The sequence below is a fragment of the Dendrobates tinctorius genome, unplaced genomic scaffold (assembly GCF_039654945.1).
Source record: "Dendrobates tinctorius isolate UK_male_01 unplaced genomic scaffold, ASM3965494v1 ptg000138l, whole genome shotgun sequence".
Lineage (NCBI taxonomy): Eukaryota > Metazoa > Chordata > Amphibia > Anura > Dendrobatidae > Dendrobates > Dendrobates tinctorius.
The window spans coordinates 22,632,516-22,650,741 of NW_027361806.1; the positions used below are offsets into that span (position 1 = coordinate 22,632,516).

General features: G+C 45.8%; 1 protein-coding gene across 2 annotated transcripts in view; it reads right to left on the minus strand.

Annotated features, from left to right (window-relative positions):
• PIGK (phosphatidylinositol glycan anchor biosynthesis class K) overlaps positions 1 to 18,226 on the minus strand; it is a 92,932-nt gene that overhangs the window by 60,366 nt on the left and 14,340 nt on the right. For both annotated transcript variants that reach the window (XM_073544833.1, XM_073544834.1), the window contains exons 4-8: positions 15,362 to 15,497; positions 9,528 to 9,639; positions 8,942 to 9,038; positions 5,391 to 5,508; positions 3,154 to 3,264 (exon numbers count right to left, since the gene is read on the minus strand). In XM_073544833.1, the coding sequence (XP_073400934.1) occupies positions 3,154 to 3,264; positions 5,391 to 5,508; positions 8,942 to 9,038; positions 9,528 to 9,639; positions 15,362 to 15,497 (574 nt within the window). The remainder of the gene's footprint in view (positions 1 to 3,153; positions 3,265 to 5,390; positions 5,509 to 8,941; positions 9,039 to 9,527; positions 9,640 to 15,361; positions 15,498 to 18,226) is intronic.

An 18,226-nucleotide genomic window follows, 5' to 3' on the forward strand; every position in this document is an offset into this window, starting at 1 on the left:
GGTCCGGCATCATGTCCCACGTCGCGGGACAGGATACGTGGAGGGCCACTCGCACATGCTCGCCCGTTGATGGTTTGGGGGAAATCGGACCCTTTCAATAAGATCCGTTGCCCCGGACTCATCTTCATAGAAAAAATAAAGGAAAGAAAAAAGCAAACTAAAATAAAAAATTCTGGGGAAACTGCCCATATTTGTCCCACGGTGCGGGATAGGATACGTGGAGACGATACTCGACACGTGCTCGCCTGTTGATGGTTTGGGGAAATCGGACCCTTTCAATAGGATCCGTTGCCCATGTCTAATCTTCATGGAAAAAAGTCAGGAGAAAAAAAGACCAGACGTGTGCCTCCATAGACTCTAAGCAAAAAAACTGGTTTCCGCCCACTATCAGGGCGAGGATGTATGCGGCAGGGGAGGAGCTAACCTTGTGTTGTTGCCTAGTGTCAGCCTCCAGATGGTGGTAGCATACACCCACAGTATCTGTGTCCCCCAATGAGACGAAGGAGAAATTATTTGCTTCATTCTATATTTTAGATGCATTGGAGCAAAACGAAGAGACGACCCTTTATATCTGGACGGTCTACCGCCCACCAATGACAAACTAGCAGGGCACAATGGGCAGAGTCCCGGGGATATTAGGGCAGCGAGGGCAGTGATCCACTCCACCTCCACGGGCATTTTAAGGGGGATTTTCATGAGACCAACTTATGACCTTAAGCACCAGCCAAAAAGTTTGCTTGGACATCTAAAATGTTAAGTGAGTAGAAATATTGTCACTTAATGTGTTTCATCGCAGCTCAGTTGTGACCATTTCTCGCCCCAGCCGTCCCCTCATGTTCTGTCTAAGCAGGTAGTCAGACTCATGTTCACCTACAAACTGACGCCACCAATCAGATCCCTCCTAGCAGCTCTCAAAACCCCTCGCCTCCTGCAGAGCTCCGCCTCCTTGTGCCTCTATGTACCAAGCAACTGACAGGGAGAAACCTTTCACAAGCAGGAGGCGAAAGCTGCATTACACACTAGACAGACTGAGGACAGCAGCTCTCACCAAATTATCACTTACTACAATTATATAGGAAGAGCAAAAGCAATATGATGAATCTCCACCCCACTATTACATAAGGGAAAGTGCAAAGTGATGGAACTCCACCCCACTATTACACAGGAGCAAGTGCAATGTGATGAGACTCTGCCCTGCTATTACACAGGGGCAAGTGCAATGTGAGGAGACTCCGCCCTATTACACAGGAGCAAGTGCAAAGTGAGGAGACTCCACCCTGATATTACACAGGAGCAAGTGCAAAGTGATGAAACGCCACCACACCATTACACAGGAGCAAGTGCAAAGTGAGAATCTGCCCTGCTATTACACAGGAGCAAGTTCAAAGTGATGAGACTCCGCCCTGCTATTACACAGGGGCAAGTGCAATGTGAGGAGACTCTGCCCTGCTATTACACAGGAGCAAGTGCAGTGCAAAGTGATGAAACGCAAACCACACCATCACACAGGAACAAGTGCAATGTGATGAGACTCCGCCCTGCTATTACACGGGAGCAAATGCTAGGTGATGAGACTAGACAAACATCTGGCAGTCTTCTTTTCTATGAATGTGACTGAACCCAAATACTCCAACGCCTTCTCGGGTTTATTTATGGACAGGTGCTTACACAGCGGTCACTTGGGCTCTGCAGGTCTCACAGTTTAGACCGCTGATATATTTTCAGTTTTATACCTTAACCTTCCTCTAAATCATGGAGGGACGTGTTTATGGCCGGGTGCCCGGACTAAGCTGTCACTTTATTCTTAATAGTCATCCCAAAACCCTAGATTAAGTAAAACTGCAGATTTACGGGCATAACTGAGCGGCTGTACAGACCTGATGCCACTCGCAGGGCTCGTAAATACTTAAAGCCATAAATGCCCTTTTGCTCCGGACATGCTCTTTGTTGGTTATTGGGGGCTGTACAGTAGGGGACCACTGTGGGGGTCCACTTAAAAGATTAATGGCGGCTCGACTGTTTCAGATCTCATTTCATTTGACAACGCTCGGTAGGAGGTCTCACCAGGTGCTGGGGGTCTCTTCTTTTCCACCATGATCAAGGCTGACAACTAAGAGCAGTTTCTCTATGCTGTCTCATGTGCAGCACTGAAGCACGCCCCACGCTTTTATCTAGGCTCCTCGGCACTTCCTGTATCAGGAGGTAAAGTCCATGTCTGTTTAAGCAGAAGAATAAATGAGTAGTGTACAGTCAGCAGAAGGGGCTGGAGATGGGACAGCCCAGTACTGATTCTGGGGGGTGTAATGGAGTATCACCCACCATCCTGATGACCAGTTTTGGCATCTCCATTCACTTCCACCGTAGACCTGACGGTATCACATTGTGGCATTCCTCAGAATTACTTTTGCCGTTAATTGATCTATAAATCCGGTAACATAAACCACAAATAATAAAGTCCTTCATGTAGAACAAGGTCACCTCCTCCTCCTACATTTCTCACATTGGGATTTCATTAGAGATCCGCGCGTTAACATAAAACCTGTCTGTGTGGGCTGCGAAATCTGCCCGAGCCAAGCAGGTGCACAGCGGCGGCCTTCACATATCGGCAGAGGCGGCAGGAGCCCGAGCTATCGCAGCGCAAACACCGCCGCAGCATCGGTTAACCCCGTCTGCAAAGAATCGGGAAGGGGGGGGCGCAAGAAAGAGTAAAAGATCGCTGAAAGTTTTTACTCTGAACCTGTGTTATTGTCGGGATTCACAGCAAACTTATCGGCCACGATGGCAAAATAATGTGTCCAACTGCAAAAAAGACTCCTTGTAATCCTCCCCGATTGCTCAGATTATATAGGGGATCCCCAACAGGGTTATCACTGTCAAAGTTCAATGATTAAAAGTTTTTTTCCTTTCATTGAATATCTTCAATGTGTAATATATATCTATCAGATCCATTCCTGAAGCCAATGGAGAGAACTACGAATGTCCGGCCACAAGACATCGGCAGGGGACCCCCTATTCTAAAGAGAGGTGGGGTGATTCCCGCACCTATCAGATATCTATGAGATATATCGATTTGTATCCAAATGAATAGCAAAGTCCAATGATCAGAATCAGGCAGGATCTTCGATCACAGAGCAGAAGTGGTGCGGATCTTACCAGGTCATTCATGTTGTTCTGACTGGCCGGGTGGATTTCTTCCAAAAATTCCAAGACGTAGAAGGTGTATCGGTCCATGAGGTGAACCCCGATGGCCATATCTGGCTGGTGCTAAAGATAAACACAAAACATTATTAAAAATTGTCAGCTGTCAAAGGGCACAGTCCACAGGATAGGAGATTACACTGTGTTCCAAATTATTATGCAAAAAATATTTCTTCATATTTTCTCTAAATTACCTATATGAATTGCAGTCATTGTTATTTTCCAGTCGTCTAATATTCTAGTATAATTCCAATGTTTTTGAACAATCTGCCTATGAAAACAGTAATTTTTAAAAATAAGAAACACTCAAAATGCATGTTCCAAATTATTATGCACAGCAGAGTTTTCAACCTTTTTATTTTTATTTTGAACAAAAAAATGGTCAATTGTGAAATGATAAGCATTATCAGCTTATTACAAAATGAAATCAAACAGTTTTCAAGTCAAACCCTTCTTCTCGGTGATGTTACATTTGCACATAGGACCCCTTGTTGTAAAGAAGCTTCTGAACTCTCTCGTCCATTGAATGTCAGTTTTTGGATGGTTTGTGCTTCCGTTGTTTTGCCTGTGGACAGAATCCCCTCTCAGAGCTGTTGCTTAGATGTGAACTGCCTCCCGCCATCATAGACGCTCCTTGTGATGATGCTCCAGAGGTTCTCAATGGGGTTGAGGTCAGGGGAAGATGGTGGCCACACCATAAGTTTGTCCTCTTTTATGCCCATAGCAGCCAGAGATGCAGATGTGTTATTTGCAGCATGAGACGGGGCATTATCATGCATGAAAATGATCTTGCTGCGGAAAGCACGGTTCTTCCTCTTGAACCATGGCAGGAAGTGCTGTTTTAGAAACTCCACATAGATTATGGAGTTCATCTTTACCCCTTCAGGGATCCTAAAGGGGCCGACAATCTCTCTCCCCATGATTCCAGCCCAAAACATTACTCCACCTCCTCCTTGTTGGCGCCTTAGCCGTGTTTTCATGGGGTGTCCATCAACCAGCCATCCTCCACTCCATCCATCTGGACCATCGAGCGTTGCACGGTACTCATCAGTCTTCATGTCCCGTTTGGCCCACTGGAGCCGTTTCTGCTTGTGTGCAGTGGATAGAGGTTGTCGACAGGATGGCTTACGCACAGCTGCAAACCTCTGAAGGACCCTGCATCTTGTTGTTCGGGGGACGGTGGAGGCACCAGCAGCTTCAAAAACTTGTCTGCTGCTATGACAAGGCATTTTTGCAGCTGCTCTTTTAACCTGACGCAATTGCCTGTTGGAAAGAGTTCTCAATTTTTCCTTATCAGCACGCACACGTGTGTGCTGGGAGTCAGCGACATACTTCTTGATTGTGCGATGATCACGATGAAGTGTCTTGGCAATGTTGATTGTAGTCATGCCTTGACCTAAATACTCCACAATTTGTTGCTTCTCAGCAGCCGACATCCTTTTTCTTTCCCATTTTGGCAAAAAATGTAGGCTGCTTAATAATGTGGAACAGCCTTCTTAAGTAGTCTTGCCTTTATTTGGACACACCTGCCAAACTAATCTGCACAGGTATCTGCAATTGCTTTTAGTGATATAAAGAGCCCTGACACACATCATCAGCAATGAGTGTAAATGATAAAGAAATTCTAACCTTATCTCTCCGAAACTCTTTTTGCATAATAATTTGGAACACAGTGTAAATAAGATGGAGGTTCGAAAGCTGGGATCAGCAATAAAATTGGCAGATCGGGGAAATTTAATCCCAGTTACAAAATGGTGAGTCGACGCCTGTATCTCCTCAGTTCATTCTCTATGGGGCTGTCAGAAAAAGAGTGCAGCGCTGGGCAACCCGACAGGGAATGAACGGAGCAACAACTGAGCATGGGCACTGCCGCTCCGTCCCGCTTGAGATAACCGTTCCTAATTCTTCCGATTGGTGCAGGTCCCCGTGGTTGGCCCCTCTTACAGTGACCCTCCACCCCCAGCAATCATCGGTTCTATGTGGGTAAATCTGTGAGCACCACCAATATAAGGGACACAGCAATCCTACTGAGGATCCTCCAAGACTCCTACATATCTTTTACCCAGTGGTGGTGGAGGAACATACGCTGCTCGCAATACAAAGCACAAGTCTAATTCAGGAGTCTCAGAAAGACAGGAGAGAGGCACGGAGGCATCATTAGTGCCATATAGAGAGGGGGAGGAGGTACTCACAGACAGAGAGTCTTCTCCAACCTGACTGCTGGCGAGGGCGATGATATTAGGAGAGTAAAACCTCTCGTACATGGAGGCTCCCTGACACGTGTCGATTATAAACAGCAATTCATTGTACCTGAAAAGAAGAGCAGAGATCAGTATAGGAGAGAGGAAAATCCCACGAATACTGCGCCATCCTCCTGTACAGAGGGGCAAGGGACAAAGTCACAGGTCGGGGGTCCACATGGCAGAACAGTAGAGAACTGCATTAAGGTGGTGTCCGGACTCATGACCACTGACAGAAGTAAGCTCCTGTGCAGACACGTCCCCAGCCCATCCATCGCTGATCTCTGTTCCCTCGTCTCCTGCTATTCATACTAATACCAAGCAATAGTGGAGCCGGGGGGTCAGAGGCTGGCGGGCGAGACAGAGGCAAGCAGGGACCAGGGAAGGGTCAGCACAGGCACGTCCCACAGGAGGTCGGGAAGGAAATAATTACTAATAGCAGCAATTATCATATGGCATATGGTTGGAAATAAAAATCCTTAAATGGATTAAAAAGAGTATTTTTCACCAAATACATTGATCACCTTATTCACGGATGAGACCCCCCACTGATCCCAAGAATGGAAGACCCTCATATGACAGAGCAGTACTGAATGGCTAACCAACAGTCCATTAACTTCTATGGGACTGACAGAAAGGCCATCTCTACCATAAAAGTGAATGGAGCGCTGGTCACACGTGCTCAGCAGAGTGACATTCCCACAGGGAACGGACTGTCGGCATCAGTGGGGTCCCAGCAATTATACATTTATCATCTATCCTGAGATTTATGTGAATGTAAGTTCCCAGGAGGAATGTGGGGTATATATGTAAAATGTTCACATAACGTGTGCACCACAAGGATAAATCACGAGGGACGGGGGCAGAGGAGAGAATGGAGTCATCTATACTGGGGTTTTAGTGGGATAACCACTATCTATCATGCTTTTATCGCACTGACTGTGTATATGACACATTGTACAAGGTGGGAGAAAACCTTTATTGTAGATATTTTAATTAGGCGACTTTCCAATCTGATTCATTAGTTACGGTTTTGTTTTCATCTCTGTAACCTTGTGGCTCATACAGGATTTTCCTAAAAATAATACAATTGTATTCTCATATTAAATTAATGGGAACCTGGCTACACATTATTTCATATCTATGCTTTACCTGAGAGATGAACCCCACAGGAGTGAGCTAAAGGAGCAATATACTGCAGGATGGGGCTCTTTATAGGAGCTGAAAAGAAAATATAACGGAGAATAGGGCTCTGTATAAAGGGGCCGAGAGAAAGATACCGCAGGATGGGGCTCTGTATGGAGAGACTAAGAGGAGAGAAACTGCAGGATGGGGCCTTGTATAGAGTGGCAAAAAAAAAAAAGATATGCAGGATGGGGCTATAAACAGGGGCTGTGAGTAAACACAGTTGAGAGGAGATATACTGCAGGATGTTGCTGTGTACAGAGGGGCTCTAAGGAAAGATATACTGTAGTATGGTTCCTTGTATACAGAGAGGCTAAGAGGAGAGATATACTCAAGGATGGGGCTCTGTATACGGGTGATGAGGAAAGATTACCTTAAAATGGGGCTGTATACGGGAGCTAAGAAGAGAGATACACTGTAGGAAGCGACTGCTCAACAGGGTCAAACAAAAGATATATTGCAGGATGAAGCTTTGTATAGAGGGCCTAAGCTTCATTGAACTGTTTGTTGCCTTCTCCTGAGAAACCATTGAGAAGAAAAAGCAAATGCCACTCAACTAATAACAGAGTATAATCTTCTGCCATATGCATCAATAAAGCTGCATTTGTAGTTTCACTTCTCCAAATTGTCTGCAGAAGGCAACAAAAACCTCTGCAATGCTGTTGTGGAGGAGCGTAGGACAGACGAGTCATTATAAAAACTATTTTAATTAATAGAAATAAAGGTTAAATCTTATAGTCTTCTAGGGACGGCTTATTTGGGGTTCTCCCCAATTAGGAAATTGTGCTAAAAACAGCTAATGATGTAAAAGCAACTGTAGAAATACTGATGTTAATGGCAAAAGATAAAATCAGCCAGGTAGGGAGGTGAACAGGTGAATTCTACACCAAGGCCAGGGTCACACTTGCGAGAAACTCACACGAGTCTCAATACCTGGCCCTGCCGCTGCACTCGGGACTGGAGTGTATTTCTATGCAGCTGAGCGCTCCGGTCCGAGTGCCGGCAGCAGTGCCGGGTATTGAGACGCGAGACTCGTGTGAGCTTCTCGCAAGTGTGACCCCGGCCTTAGCTTAACTTGATAACTCCGAGAGGTGGGGCTGGTCAGGAGCACAGAGTGGATGGAGGGGGTCTGCAACACTGTGGAGAAGTAGGGGTTGGGCTGGAAAATGTAATTTTAGCAGACAAGAATAGGACTGCATATTCAGCTATGTGAAGCTCGAACCGAGAGGCAAACAGATGACAACAAACACAAAAGTACAAGAAAACAAAACCATTATGATGGACTTAGTCTGTATATTAATAAGTATGCATTTTCTGCCCTTTGTGAAAAATAATGCAATTGTGGGAATAACCCTTTAAATAATAATCAGATCACTCTGCTCTGTCACAGTCTATACAGTAAAGATAATAGCGAGCTACAGAAAATACCAGCTTATTGTAGCTACTTTACAGGACAGGGCGAAAACTAGAACATTTAAAGATAAATATAAAATGTTTAAAAAAACTGTAAACAATAAAAACAGATTTTCTGATACATTCCCTTTAATAAAAAAGTGGAAAAGACAACATAGTTCCATCAAGAACATGTTAGCGATCCGCTTAATGTTTCTATGACAACCTCGGATTCAATTATCATTCTCACGAGGATGGTGAAGGTACAGAAATAGCATCTGTTCACATTGTGACCACATGTAACAATGGACCGCGTATCTCAGCCAGTGCATCTAATCCGGACCTGGACAGTTCACACAGAAATACTGGAATCTGGCAAGAAGAGGAATCTGACGATTCTTTATATTAATGTGTATAGGGGGTCTTGTGTTTTAAAGGGGATTTCTCTATCGTTTCAATGGGGGGACATAGAAACCATAGGACGACGCCCTTGCTGAAGACAGGAATCGTCAAATGGTTTCTGTGTCCCCCATTGAAGGCTCCGAGAAACAGATTTTACGGTAAGCAACCCAAAATCCTGTTTTCTGGGCTCTAGACAAATATCTGCATTTACTCTACGTGCGGATACTTATTTGTCGCTATTGGCTGAAGGTAATGACTCCGTCATGACACCATCTATCGCTGTGCTGCAGACACTGCCCCGTCCATGGTAAGAACCTCGTCGATGCACACCAGCTCCGTCACCGCTGCATTTTGTTGGATTTGTATTATTTGTGTGCAAAATGAAAAGTGCAATAAAATTTATTGGAAAAGAGATTATGGTTTAATAAAACTCTCTCAGCAGCTGCTCCGGGAGGATGAGGAGTGGGAGCTGCGAGGAGGTTATTACGCCTTTACTTGGAATATTGCTGCTTTTTTTTTTTTACCTTCTTTTCTGCCACATTTGTTCGAAAGCATCTGCCAGCTCCACGTTGGTGATCTCTTCAGAATCTTGGAATTTCAGAAAACCATTTCCTCCGTGTCCTGAGAGAGACGGAAAAGTTGTGATGTAAGGGGGACAGACAAGAAAAACAGAGGACACGGCACAAGTCACACTACAATTCTCCGAACAAAGTAAGCGATGGGATTAACCAACTCACTAGTCGCTATCGGGGGCGGCACAGGAGAACAAGAAGGAAGAAAAATGGCGCCATTCAGCTAATAGACGGAAGTGGACAACACAGCGGACCTTATGCTAATGAATACACTGAACTCAGAGCTCTCTCATCACTGTTGCCCTCGCTGTGATCGCTGGGTGCTGTGTATGCAAATATAACAGAGGCAATAGCCTACTGAACACAGCGGACTCCTAAACAAAGTGTCCAGTTTATTCTCCAACCGCTTTAAAAACTACAAAGAATTTTTTGTGCCTTTTTAGCCAACAGGAGAGGAGACACATCTTATACTATGCTGCCATTACATAGGAGAGGGACCTATATAAGTAAAGACCTTAGTAAAAAAAAATTATATTACCAGTCATGTAGATGAGAATATTACTCCGGTCATCAGAGAGGAGGCGCTTTAGTCGAGGTGTGCTGGGCGGCAATCTGCCGGTCAAGACTCTAAGAAAATTTTCTACAGTCACCTAAAATAAAAAAAAAAGAAAAAGAAATTCCAGGCCAGAGACACATAAGATTCCATCTGCAGCCACCACTAGGGGGCGCTCCCTGTAGACAGAGATACATGATAAGATCCTGCCTGCAGCCACCACTAGAGGGAGCTCCCTGTATACAGAGATACATGATAAGATCCTGTCTGCAGCCACCACTAGGGTGAGCTCCCTGTATACAGAGATACATGACAAGATCCTGTCTGCAGCCACCACTAGGGGGAGCTCCCTGTATACAGAGATACATGATAAGATACTGTCTGCAGTCACCACTAGGGGGAGCTCCCTGTATACAGAGATACATGATAAGATTTCATCTGCAGCCACCACTAGGGGGCGCTCCCTGTATACAGAGATACATGCTAAAATCCTGTCTGCAGTCCCCACTAGGGGAAGCTCCCTGTATACAGAGATACATGATAAGTTCCAGTCTGCAGCCACCACTAGGGGGAGCTCCCTGTATACAGAGACACATGATAAGATCCTGACCACTAGGGGAAGCTCCCTGTATACAGAGATACATGATAAGATCCAGTCTGCACCCACCACTAGGGGGAGCTCCCTGTATACAGAGATACATGATAAGATCCAGTCTGCACCCACCACTAGGGGGAGCTCCCTGTATACAGAGATACCTAATAAGATCCTGTCTGCAGTCACCACTAGGGGAAGCTCCCTGTATACAGAGATACATAAGATCCTGTCTGCAGCCACCACTAGGGGGAGCTCCCTGTATACAGATACATGATAAGATACTGTCTGCAGCCACCACTAGGGGGAGCTTCCTGTACAGATACATGATAAGATCCTGTTGGCAGACCCCACACATCCTAGCAATACACAATAATTTTGAAAGAGAGGCATTCCCTTTAAAATCAAAGCTGTGTGTTAACACTGCAGACTTAAAGGGGTTTTCCAGTTTCGGAATACTATTCTCCCACAGCCACTGTTTGTTTAATAAAAACAAGCTGAGCTTTAGTCACCCTACTCAGGTCCAGTGTGGGGTCTCTTCCTCGTCCCCCGGTGTCCACTATTGCCCTCAGTGCTAACGTCACACTGACAGCGCTGCAGCCAATAACGGAGCTCAGCGGCTTTGCCCGAGTTGATGGACTGAGCTGCTCAGAGCCGTGTATCTCACTCATTGGCTGCAATGTTCTTGATGTGACGTCAGCACTGCAGCCAATAACAGGCACCAGCAGCGGCGGCAGCGACTCAGCACTGGACCTGGAAAGTGAGAAGAAAGCATTGATAGCTAAATGACATGGCAGCTGAGGGATTGGGATTAGGAAAACCAGTAAACCCCTTTAAGACGTAACTTTACTTGATTATTACATTTGACAATTGCACTTTACTACCCACAGTCTGTACGATTCCATTCTTAGAGGGCGACTTCCCTATAAATGCATGGATTTTTTAATACCATTTTTGAAGCGGAGGTGCAAAATTTCTAATGGCACCTTTTGTTTTCAATAGTCTCTGTTGAGTAGTTTATTAAAAAAAAAGTTAAAGGTATGACCCATCAGCGAGCTCACCCTGAAATCTCCTTTTTACTGAATTCCTCTGTGCTGACTGAAGACTACATCAAAGTTCAGCTCCGCTCTGATGTGGTCTGTCGTGATAAATCAACAGAAGGATTTCAGTAAAAAGCAGAAAAAAACAAACAAACAACCTTTTATCAGTACAAGTTTACTGACGGATCTCAGTTAACTCATTTTGCATCCAGCAATGCAAGAGAAACAAAAAGCCGGTAACAACTAAACATTGTAAAATTTTTAATGAAGCCCAAGTGCAAAAATTATTTTTGGCCCAAAATACGTGCATATAAGTAAAAAGGAATACACCTCCAGGCGTCCATAGTTTGTAATTACTATTTAAATACAGGCTAAAAAAAAACCAAAAAAACAGAACACTAGAAGCTCATCTCTCCGTCCGGCACCAGGACTAATGGATGTGACTGCAGGGAAGGAACGAGCAGAGGGGTCTGTGGCTGCAGAGCCGGAAATCCCGAGGACCACATTATGCACCACCACTATGGAGGGATCCAGGCCAAGATACTCATGGTGGCCCCCAAGACTGCCCTCCAGGCGACTCCATGCGGCACGGAGTAGAAGAATGAGTGAGTCACGGACGTCTCATATCGAAGCTTCGCACTGAATCACTGCACACGCAATTACACAGAGAATGTAAAAGCGTCAGATGCAGAAATGAGCGCGGCAGGGACGGGGGTCCACACTGTCACTTTCGGTATTTTCAGAAGAAAGCAAACAGTGTGGGAGGGAAGGGGTTTATTTTTCCATTGCTTTAATAGAGCTGAAGTTTTCACCTCTCGCTGTGAAGGGGGGGTGGAGGATTAGTTAAAGAAAGTTGAGTAAATCGGATTTTCGGCGATGCTCGTCACACATGGATAAGAGGCTTTAGAAGATTTGGTGCAATGGAGAACACAGGAGGTGAAGATACCACCCACCCGCACTTATCCCAGGGACACGGTCCCAACAGATGGAACAACTCTACTCAGATAATACGGAGCAGATTAAGGAAAACACTTAAAAGGATATTCCCCATGTTAAGAAGTCCTGGCAGATCAATGGATAGAACTGCTGCCTTGTAGCATCAGGTTCTGGCATGTTTGCCTATCATTGCATGGGTTACCATTATATGCATAGATTGTCTCGCATACCATAGACAGAGATGAAATCATCCCACTGAATATAGATCATTAAAGGTCTGATAGGAGCGATGGCGTCCCAGGAACACAGCACAGTCACCAGGAAAGATGTGAGAAGGTTGCACTGCTAGATTTGCAATGCACAAGATCGGTAGGAGTCTAACGTACAGCACCTCAAAAAAGCAAAGTTCTTCTCACTGCGTAGTGGCCGATCTACTTCAGTGAATGGGAGCTGAACTGCAGTAATGGGGAGCAGGCACTACACAGTGTACAGAGCTGCATTATCATGGCTGTGAACAGCTTCTATATCCACAGCTGAAAACTGCTCATCAGTGGAGGTGCCGGCTGTTGGACCCCCATGGATCTGATCTCTATAACCCATCCTAAACATGGGGTATCCCCATACCTTAACACCCCCATTCAAAGGGAACCTGTCATGTGATTCATGCAACCTGAAACACGAGAAGCAAGAGTCAGAATCCAGCTGCGTTATTGCAGTCAGGTAAGTTATAATCAGAAATTTCAGAGAAAATAAAGTCAGTTGAGGGCTGCGTCTCAGAGACTAGTCCAAGCAGCCGGTCTCCGGCATCTTCTCTCTGCCCTGCTCCGCTAGACTGACCGGTCACTCCCTGTGTGAATAGAGACCAGTCAATCCAGGGAAGCAGTTCGGGCAGGATCCATCAATGACTGGCCTCTTCGACTAGTCACCAAGACTCAATCCACAGAGGATTTTATAAAGTGCTTTATCTGAAACTCTGCAGCGTAAACCGTACACAGCTTGCAGCCAGGCTCCGGTTCTTGCTGAATGTGGTTTGGGTAACGTGAATCAGATGAAAGAATCACTTTGAATCATATCCATCTGTCCTGACCAGTAATCAGAAGTGGATTGTTCCAGCACAAATCTACACAGAAAGTCCACAGCATTTCCAAGATGTGCAATGATGAAACCAAAAGCGGCACTCCTTACTCTGAAAGAAAAGAAAGAGCAGGGTGATCGAAGCACGGGAGGTGCAGCAAAGTGCATGACTCTTTCAGTGCAGTATTATTATTATTATTATTATTTATTGTTATAGCGCCATTTATTCCATGGCGCTTTACATGTGAGGGGGGTATACATAAAAACAAGTACAATAATCTTAAACAATACAAGTCATAACTGGTACAGGAGGAGAGAGGACCCTGCCCGCGAGGGCTCACAATCTTCAAGGGATGGGTGATAATACAGTAGGCGAGGGTAGAGCTGGTCGTGCAGCGGTTTGGTCGATCGGTGGTTACTGCAGGTTATAGGCTTGTCGGAAGAGGTGGGTCTTCAGGCTCTTTTTGAAGGTTTCGATGGTAGGTGAGAGTCTGATATGTTGTGGTAGAGAGTTCCAGAGTAGGGGTGATGCACGAGAGAAATCTTGTATGCGATTGTGGGAAGAGGAGATAAGAGGGGAGTAGAGAAGGAGATCTTGTGAGGATCGGAGGTTGCGTGCAGGAAAGTACCGGGAGACGAGGTCACAGATGTATGGAGGAGACAAGTTGTGGATGGCTTTGTATGTCATGGTTAGGGTTTTGTAATGGAGTCTCTGGGCAATTGGGAGCCAGTGAAGGGATTGACAGAGGGGAGAAGCTGGGGAATAGCGGGGGGACAGGTGGATTAGCCGGGCAGCAGAGTTTAGAATAGATTGGAGGGGTGCGAGAGTGTTTGAGGGGAGGCCGCAGAGCATGAGGTTGCAGTAGTCAAGGCGAGAGATGATGAGGGCATGGACTAGGGTTTTTGCAGATTCTTGGGTGAGGAATGAACGGATGCGTGAAATATTTTTGAGTTGAAGTCGGCAGGAAGTGGAAAGGGTTTGGATATGTGGTTTGAAGGAGAGATCAGCATCAAGGATTACTCCGAGGCAGCGAGCTTGTGGGACTGGGGAGAGTGGGCAGTCATTTACTGTAATTGATAGGTTCGTAGGGGGGGTCACGTGAGATGGGGGAAAGATGATGAATTCTGTTTTGTCCATGTTGAGTTTCAGATATCTAGTGGAGAAGAAGGATGAAATAGTGGACAGACATTGAGGGATTCTGGTTAGTAGGGAGGTGATATCTGGTCCAGAGATGTAGATCTGTGTGTCATCAGCATAAAGATGATACTGAAAGCCATGAGATTCTATGAGCTGTCCCAGGCCAAAGGTGTAAATAGAGAACAGCAGGGGCCCTAGGACTGAACCTTGTGGGACTCCGACAGATAGGGGGCGAGGTGAGGAGGTGGTGTGTGAGTGGGAGACGCTGAATGTCCGGTCTGTTAGGTATGATGAGATCCAGGAGAGGGCCAAGTCTGTGATGCCGAGGGATGAGAGGGTCTGTAATAATAGGGAATGGTCCACTGTGTCAAAGGCAGCCGACAGGTCCAGGAGGAGGAGGACAGAGTAGTGTCGCTTGCTCTTGGCAGTTAAGAGGTCATTGGTGACCTTAGTAAGGGCAGTTTCAGTGGAGTGGTGTGACCGGAAGCCAGATTGTAAGCGGTCGAAGAGGGAGCAAGAAGAGAGATGGGAGGACAGTTCAAGGTAGACGTGTTGTTCCAGTAGCTTGGAGGCGTATGGGAGAAGTGATATAGGGCGATAGCTAGATGCAGAGGATGGGTCAAGAGAGGGCTTTTTGAGGATAGGTGTGATGGAGGCATGTTTAAAGCTTGAGGGGAAAACACCAGTTGTTAGTGATAGGTTGAAGAGATGGGTTAGGGTTGGGATGAAGACTGTGGTGAGGTTTGGGATGAAGTGGGATGGGATCGGGTCGAGTGCACAGGTGGTGAGATGTGATCTTGAGAGTAGAGAGTACAGTATCCACGCCCACTTGTCTTTCCCCAGGGCATTAGCATACCGTCAGTGCAATGAATTTTAGTGATGTTGCGGTATCTGATAAAATGCATGCAAAGGAGATGCAATGAGGCTCCGGGCGCTAACAAGGCCCAGTGGCGGCTCCGGGCAGTAAAACGACCTGAAAGTTTCCCTACAATAAAAAAGACAAGTCTCTGCTCCAGTCCCAGAACAATCTGATCTTTACCTCGTAACCCCTGTAGTCGACCTCCACGTTATCTCCGTAAACATTCAGCTCCATGTTTTTGTGGCTGAACACGGTCGCTGGTTTCGGATTCCTGGGGTTACATGCCATGTCGTCTGCAAGCATTAGGATGATGTGGCTGTAATAGGCGAGAAGAGAGAGAGAGAGAGAGAGAGAGAGAGAGAGAGAGAGAGAGAGAGAGTCATCCAAATATATCAACACATACTGTACGTCTTACAGGGAAAACCAGCCTGTATAAAAAGGGAATGTAAGGAGAAAGAGAAGGAAAGACTGAAAGGTCCAGCCCTGGAGACAACGGACGCTCCATTATCAATACTAACTGGACTCAAACTTCAGAGCCAAGAAGTCGAAGTTTCCATATCCATCGGCTGCTCGTTAAACATTCAGAATTTTTTATTATTGCACATGATGATTCTAGAGAACTGGCCATTTCTACCCCTTGAACGGGACTCTATATTCGCGCCAAAGAACTTTGAGCTATATTTCTGACAGACAGCACTAAACCCCCTGTGAAGATGAAGAAAAGTCAATAAAGTCTGTCCACCTGAAACCACCAGAGGGAGCTCTGGAGCAGATTGTATAATCTTCATACACTGCACTCAATACCACAGCCAGCTCCCTCTAGTGGTGCCTGATGCACATACTGTACATGCATTTACTATGTATAGGAGGCGAATTTGGGGCTTTGTATCAGAAAAACAATTCTCCGAGCACAATAAAGATTTACAGAAATGAGTTTTGGACCTAAAAATGACATGATATCAAGGTGTGTTGCAGTCCGCGCTGCCGAGATTGACAAATCACCTGGGAAACAAGATGTTGTAGCAGTGTACTCCTTTATTTCCTCCTACGCGTTTCGGCGCCCTTCCTGGCACCTTCCTCAGGGCGGACAGCAACACACCCTGCTTCCCACAACTTTCTGAAGGTTTTTCCACGTGTGAGTGGTTGGTGGAGGTCCTGCAGCAGCTGATTCTGTGATATGCTCTCAAGCCAGTTGTGGGTGACACAACTGGTATAGCTGAGTGGAACTGTATTATACCGCTCATACCTCAAGTGTCACTAGTGATAGGGCACTATTGCGCCTCTTGTTCCCCCCACCATTTTTTGTAATGATATCAAGGTGGACATTCTCACTTTATGCTTCGTTAAGATGTCAATGCCATGTGGGAGGGCAATCACGGCACATGTTATTGTGTAAGGTATAATGGCATTTCCCACATCCACCATGTCTTGTGTCCTCTTTACAGCACAACAGAAGAGAAGAACTGTGCAAATCTTATAAAGGCTTGATAGACAAACACAGACCAAAGTAAATAATATCTTCTAATCTTCTAACCTTCCCGTCTCACAAAGAACATAATACAAAATGCCAATTCAGCTGCTGCAACCACCGCAAGCAGAAAAAGTAGATCAAACAGGTCAGCTTAAAAAATATAAATAAAAAAGGAGACCAAAAAGAGAATGTATTAAAAAGAACATATTGTGAGGACTGTCATCCTGAGAACGAGGCCTTTACACGTTTCTTATCCCGTTCACCCGCACATTAAAGTGTCTGGAAGGTGAAATCACAAAAGGTAGGACATTACTAGTATTGGAGGTGAACCATAATACCAGGCACCTTGAAGGAATATTCCTAGTGCCGACACAGTATATGGCAAGGATGTGCCACCACTATTATCCGGAGGACACATGGACAGAGGTATAGTGTCATCGCCGCACCCATCTAAGCTTTCCTTACAGAGCAGCGCTCCCAAACTCCAAGGTGTGCAGAGAACTGCAGCGAGGCCACGTGCCAGAGTTGTGCTGCACTTTTCCCTGCAGAACAGCGCTCCCGACCTCCAAGGTGTGCAGAGAACTGGAGGGTGGCAGTGTGACCGAGCTGTACCGCACTTTCCCTGCAGAGCAGATGGGCAGGGGTAAAGGGTATATGACACCTTCTCCAGTGCTGGCGGGGCATCAGGATGACATTACACAAGGGGGTCCCTAGCTCATAATCCCCCTCTATGAGCAATTCACATTCTAGAAGTCTGACATTATATGAATGGCTGCTATATAAAACTGCATTTTCCTTGCAGCGGCTGCTACAGTAAAAATTCCAGTCTGTCCGCACTTTCTCAAGGCAAACATCGGCTGTTTGCTGTGGTGCTAGGAGACATTTTCTAAAAGGGATATCGCTGATAGAACCACCCCTTTAACACCGCTTCATCCCGGGCAGCTGCTTTTCCATAGTAATGGCTGAGGCAAGGACCTGTCAGCTGAGGCCAGGACCCTGCAATATCTTGTGAGAAGTTTGAGTGCCCGGGGTGATCAAATACTCCACCATACGCTTGGCATGAAAGAATAGCAGCAGGTGATAAACACTTAATATGTCCGCCATGAACTTATACCCAATTATCTAAGCTTTTCCTCTGCCATGTAAATGTGCCAATCACCATCTGTATCCACAGGAGGATGAAGCCTATAGAGAACTTTCCCCTTGGTTTTCCGCTTAATCCTGCTGCCCAGCGTCTGGCTCTAAATAAGAGGCAAATGGACAATGAGCCCCCCGATCCCGCCAGCGAGCCGATGGGGGACATGTCAGGCATTTGATCTGATAGAACTTAGAAATGAAAACACTGTACATAAGTAAAACGCGTCCTCGGGAGCCGGCTGCCAGATTCTGAGTCACCTTTCATGTGAATTCCCAGGAGAAGAGGAGCTAATTCTTTTCATCTGTTGATTTGCAGATAATAAAAAGAAATGTACTGTACTTTACGTTCCAAAAATGATTCTACAGCAACACAAACACTAAAAAAAAGGCGTTTCCGACATTTATGTGACTGCCGGTGACTTTAGCTGCAGCCCCCA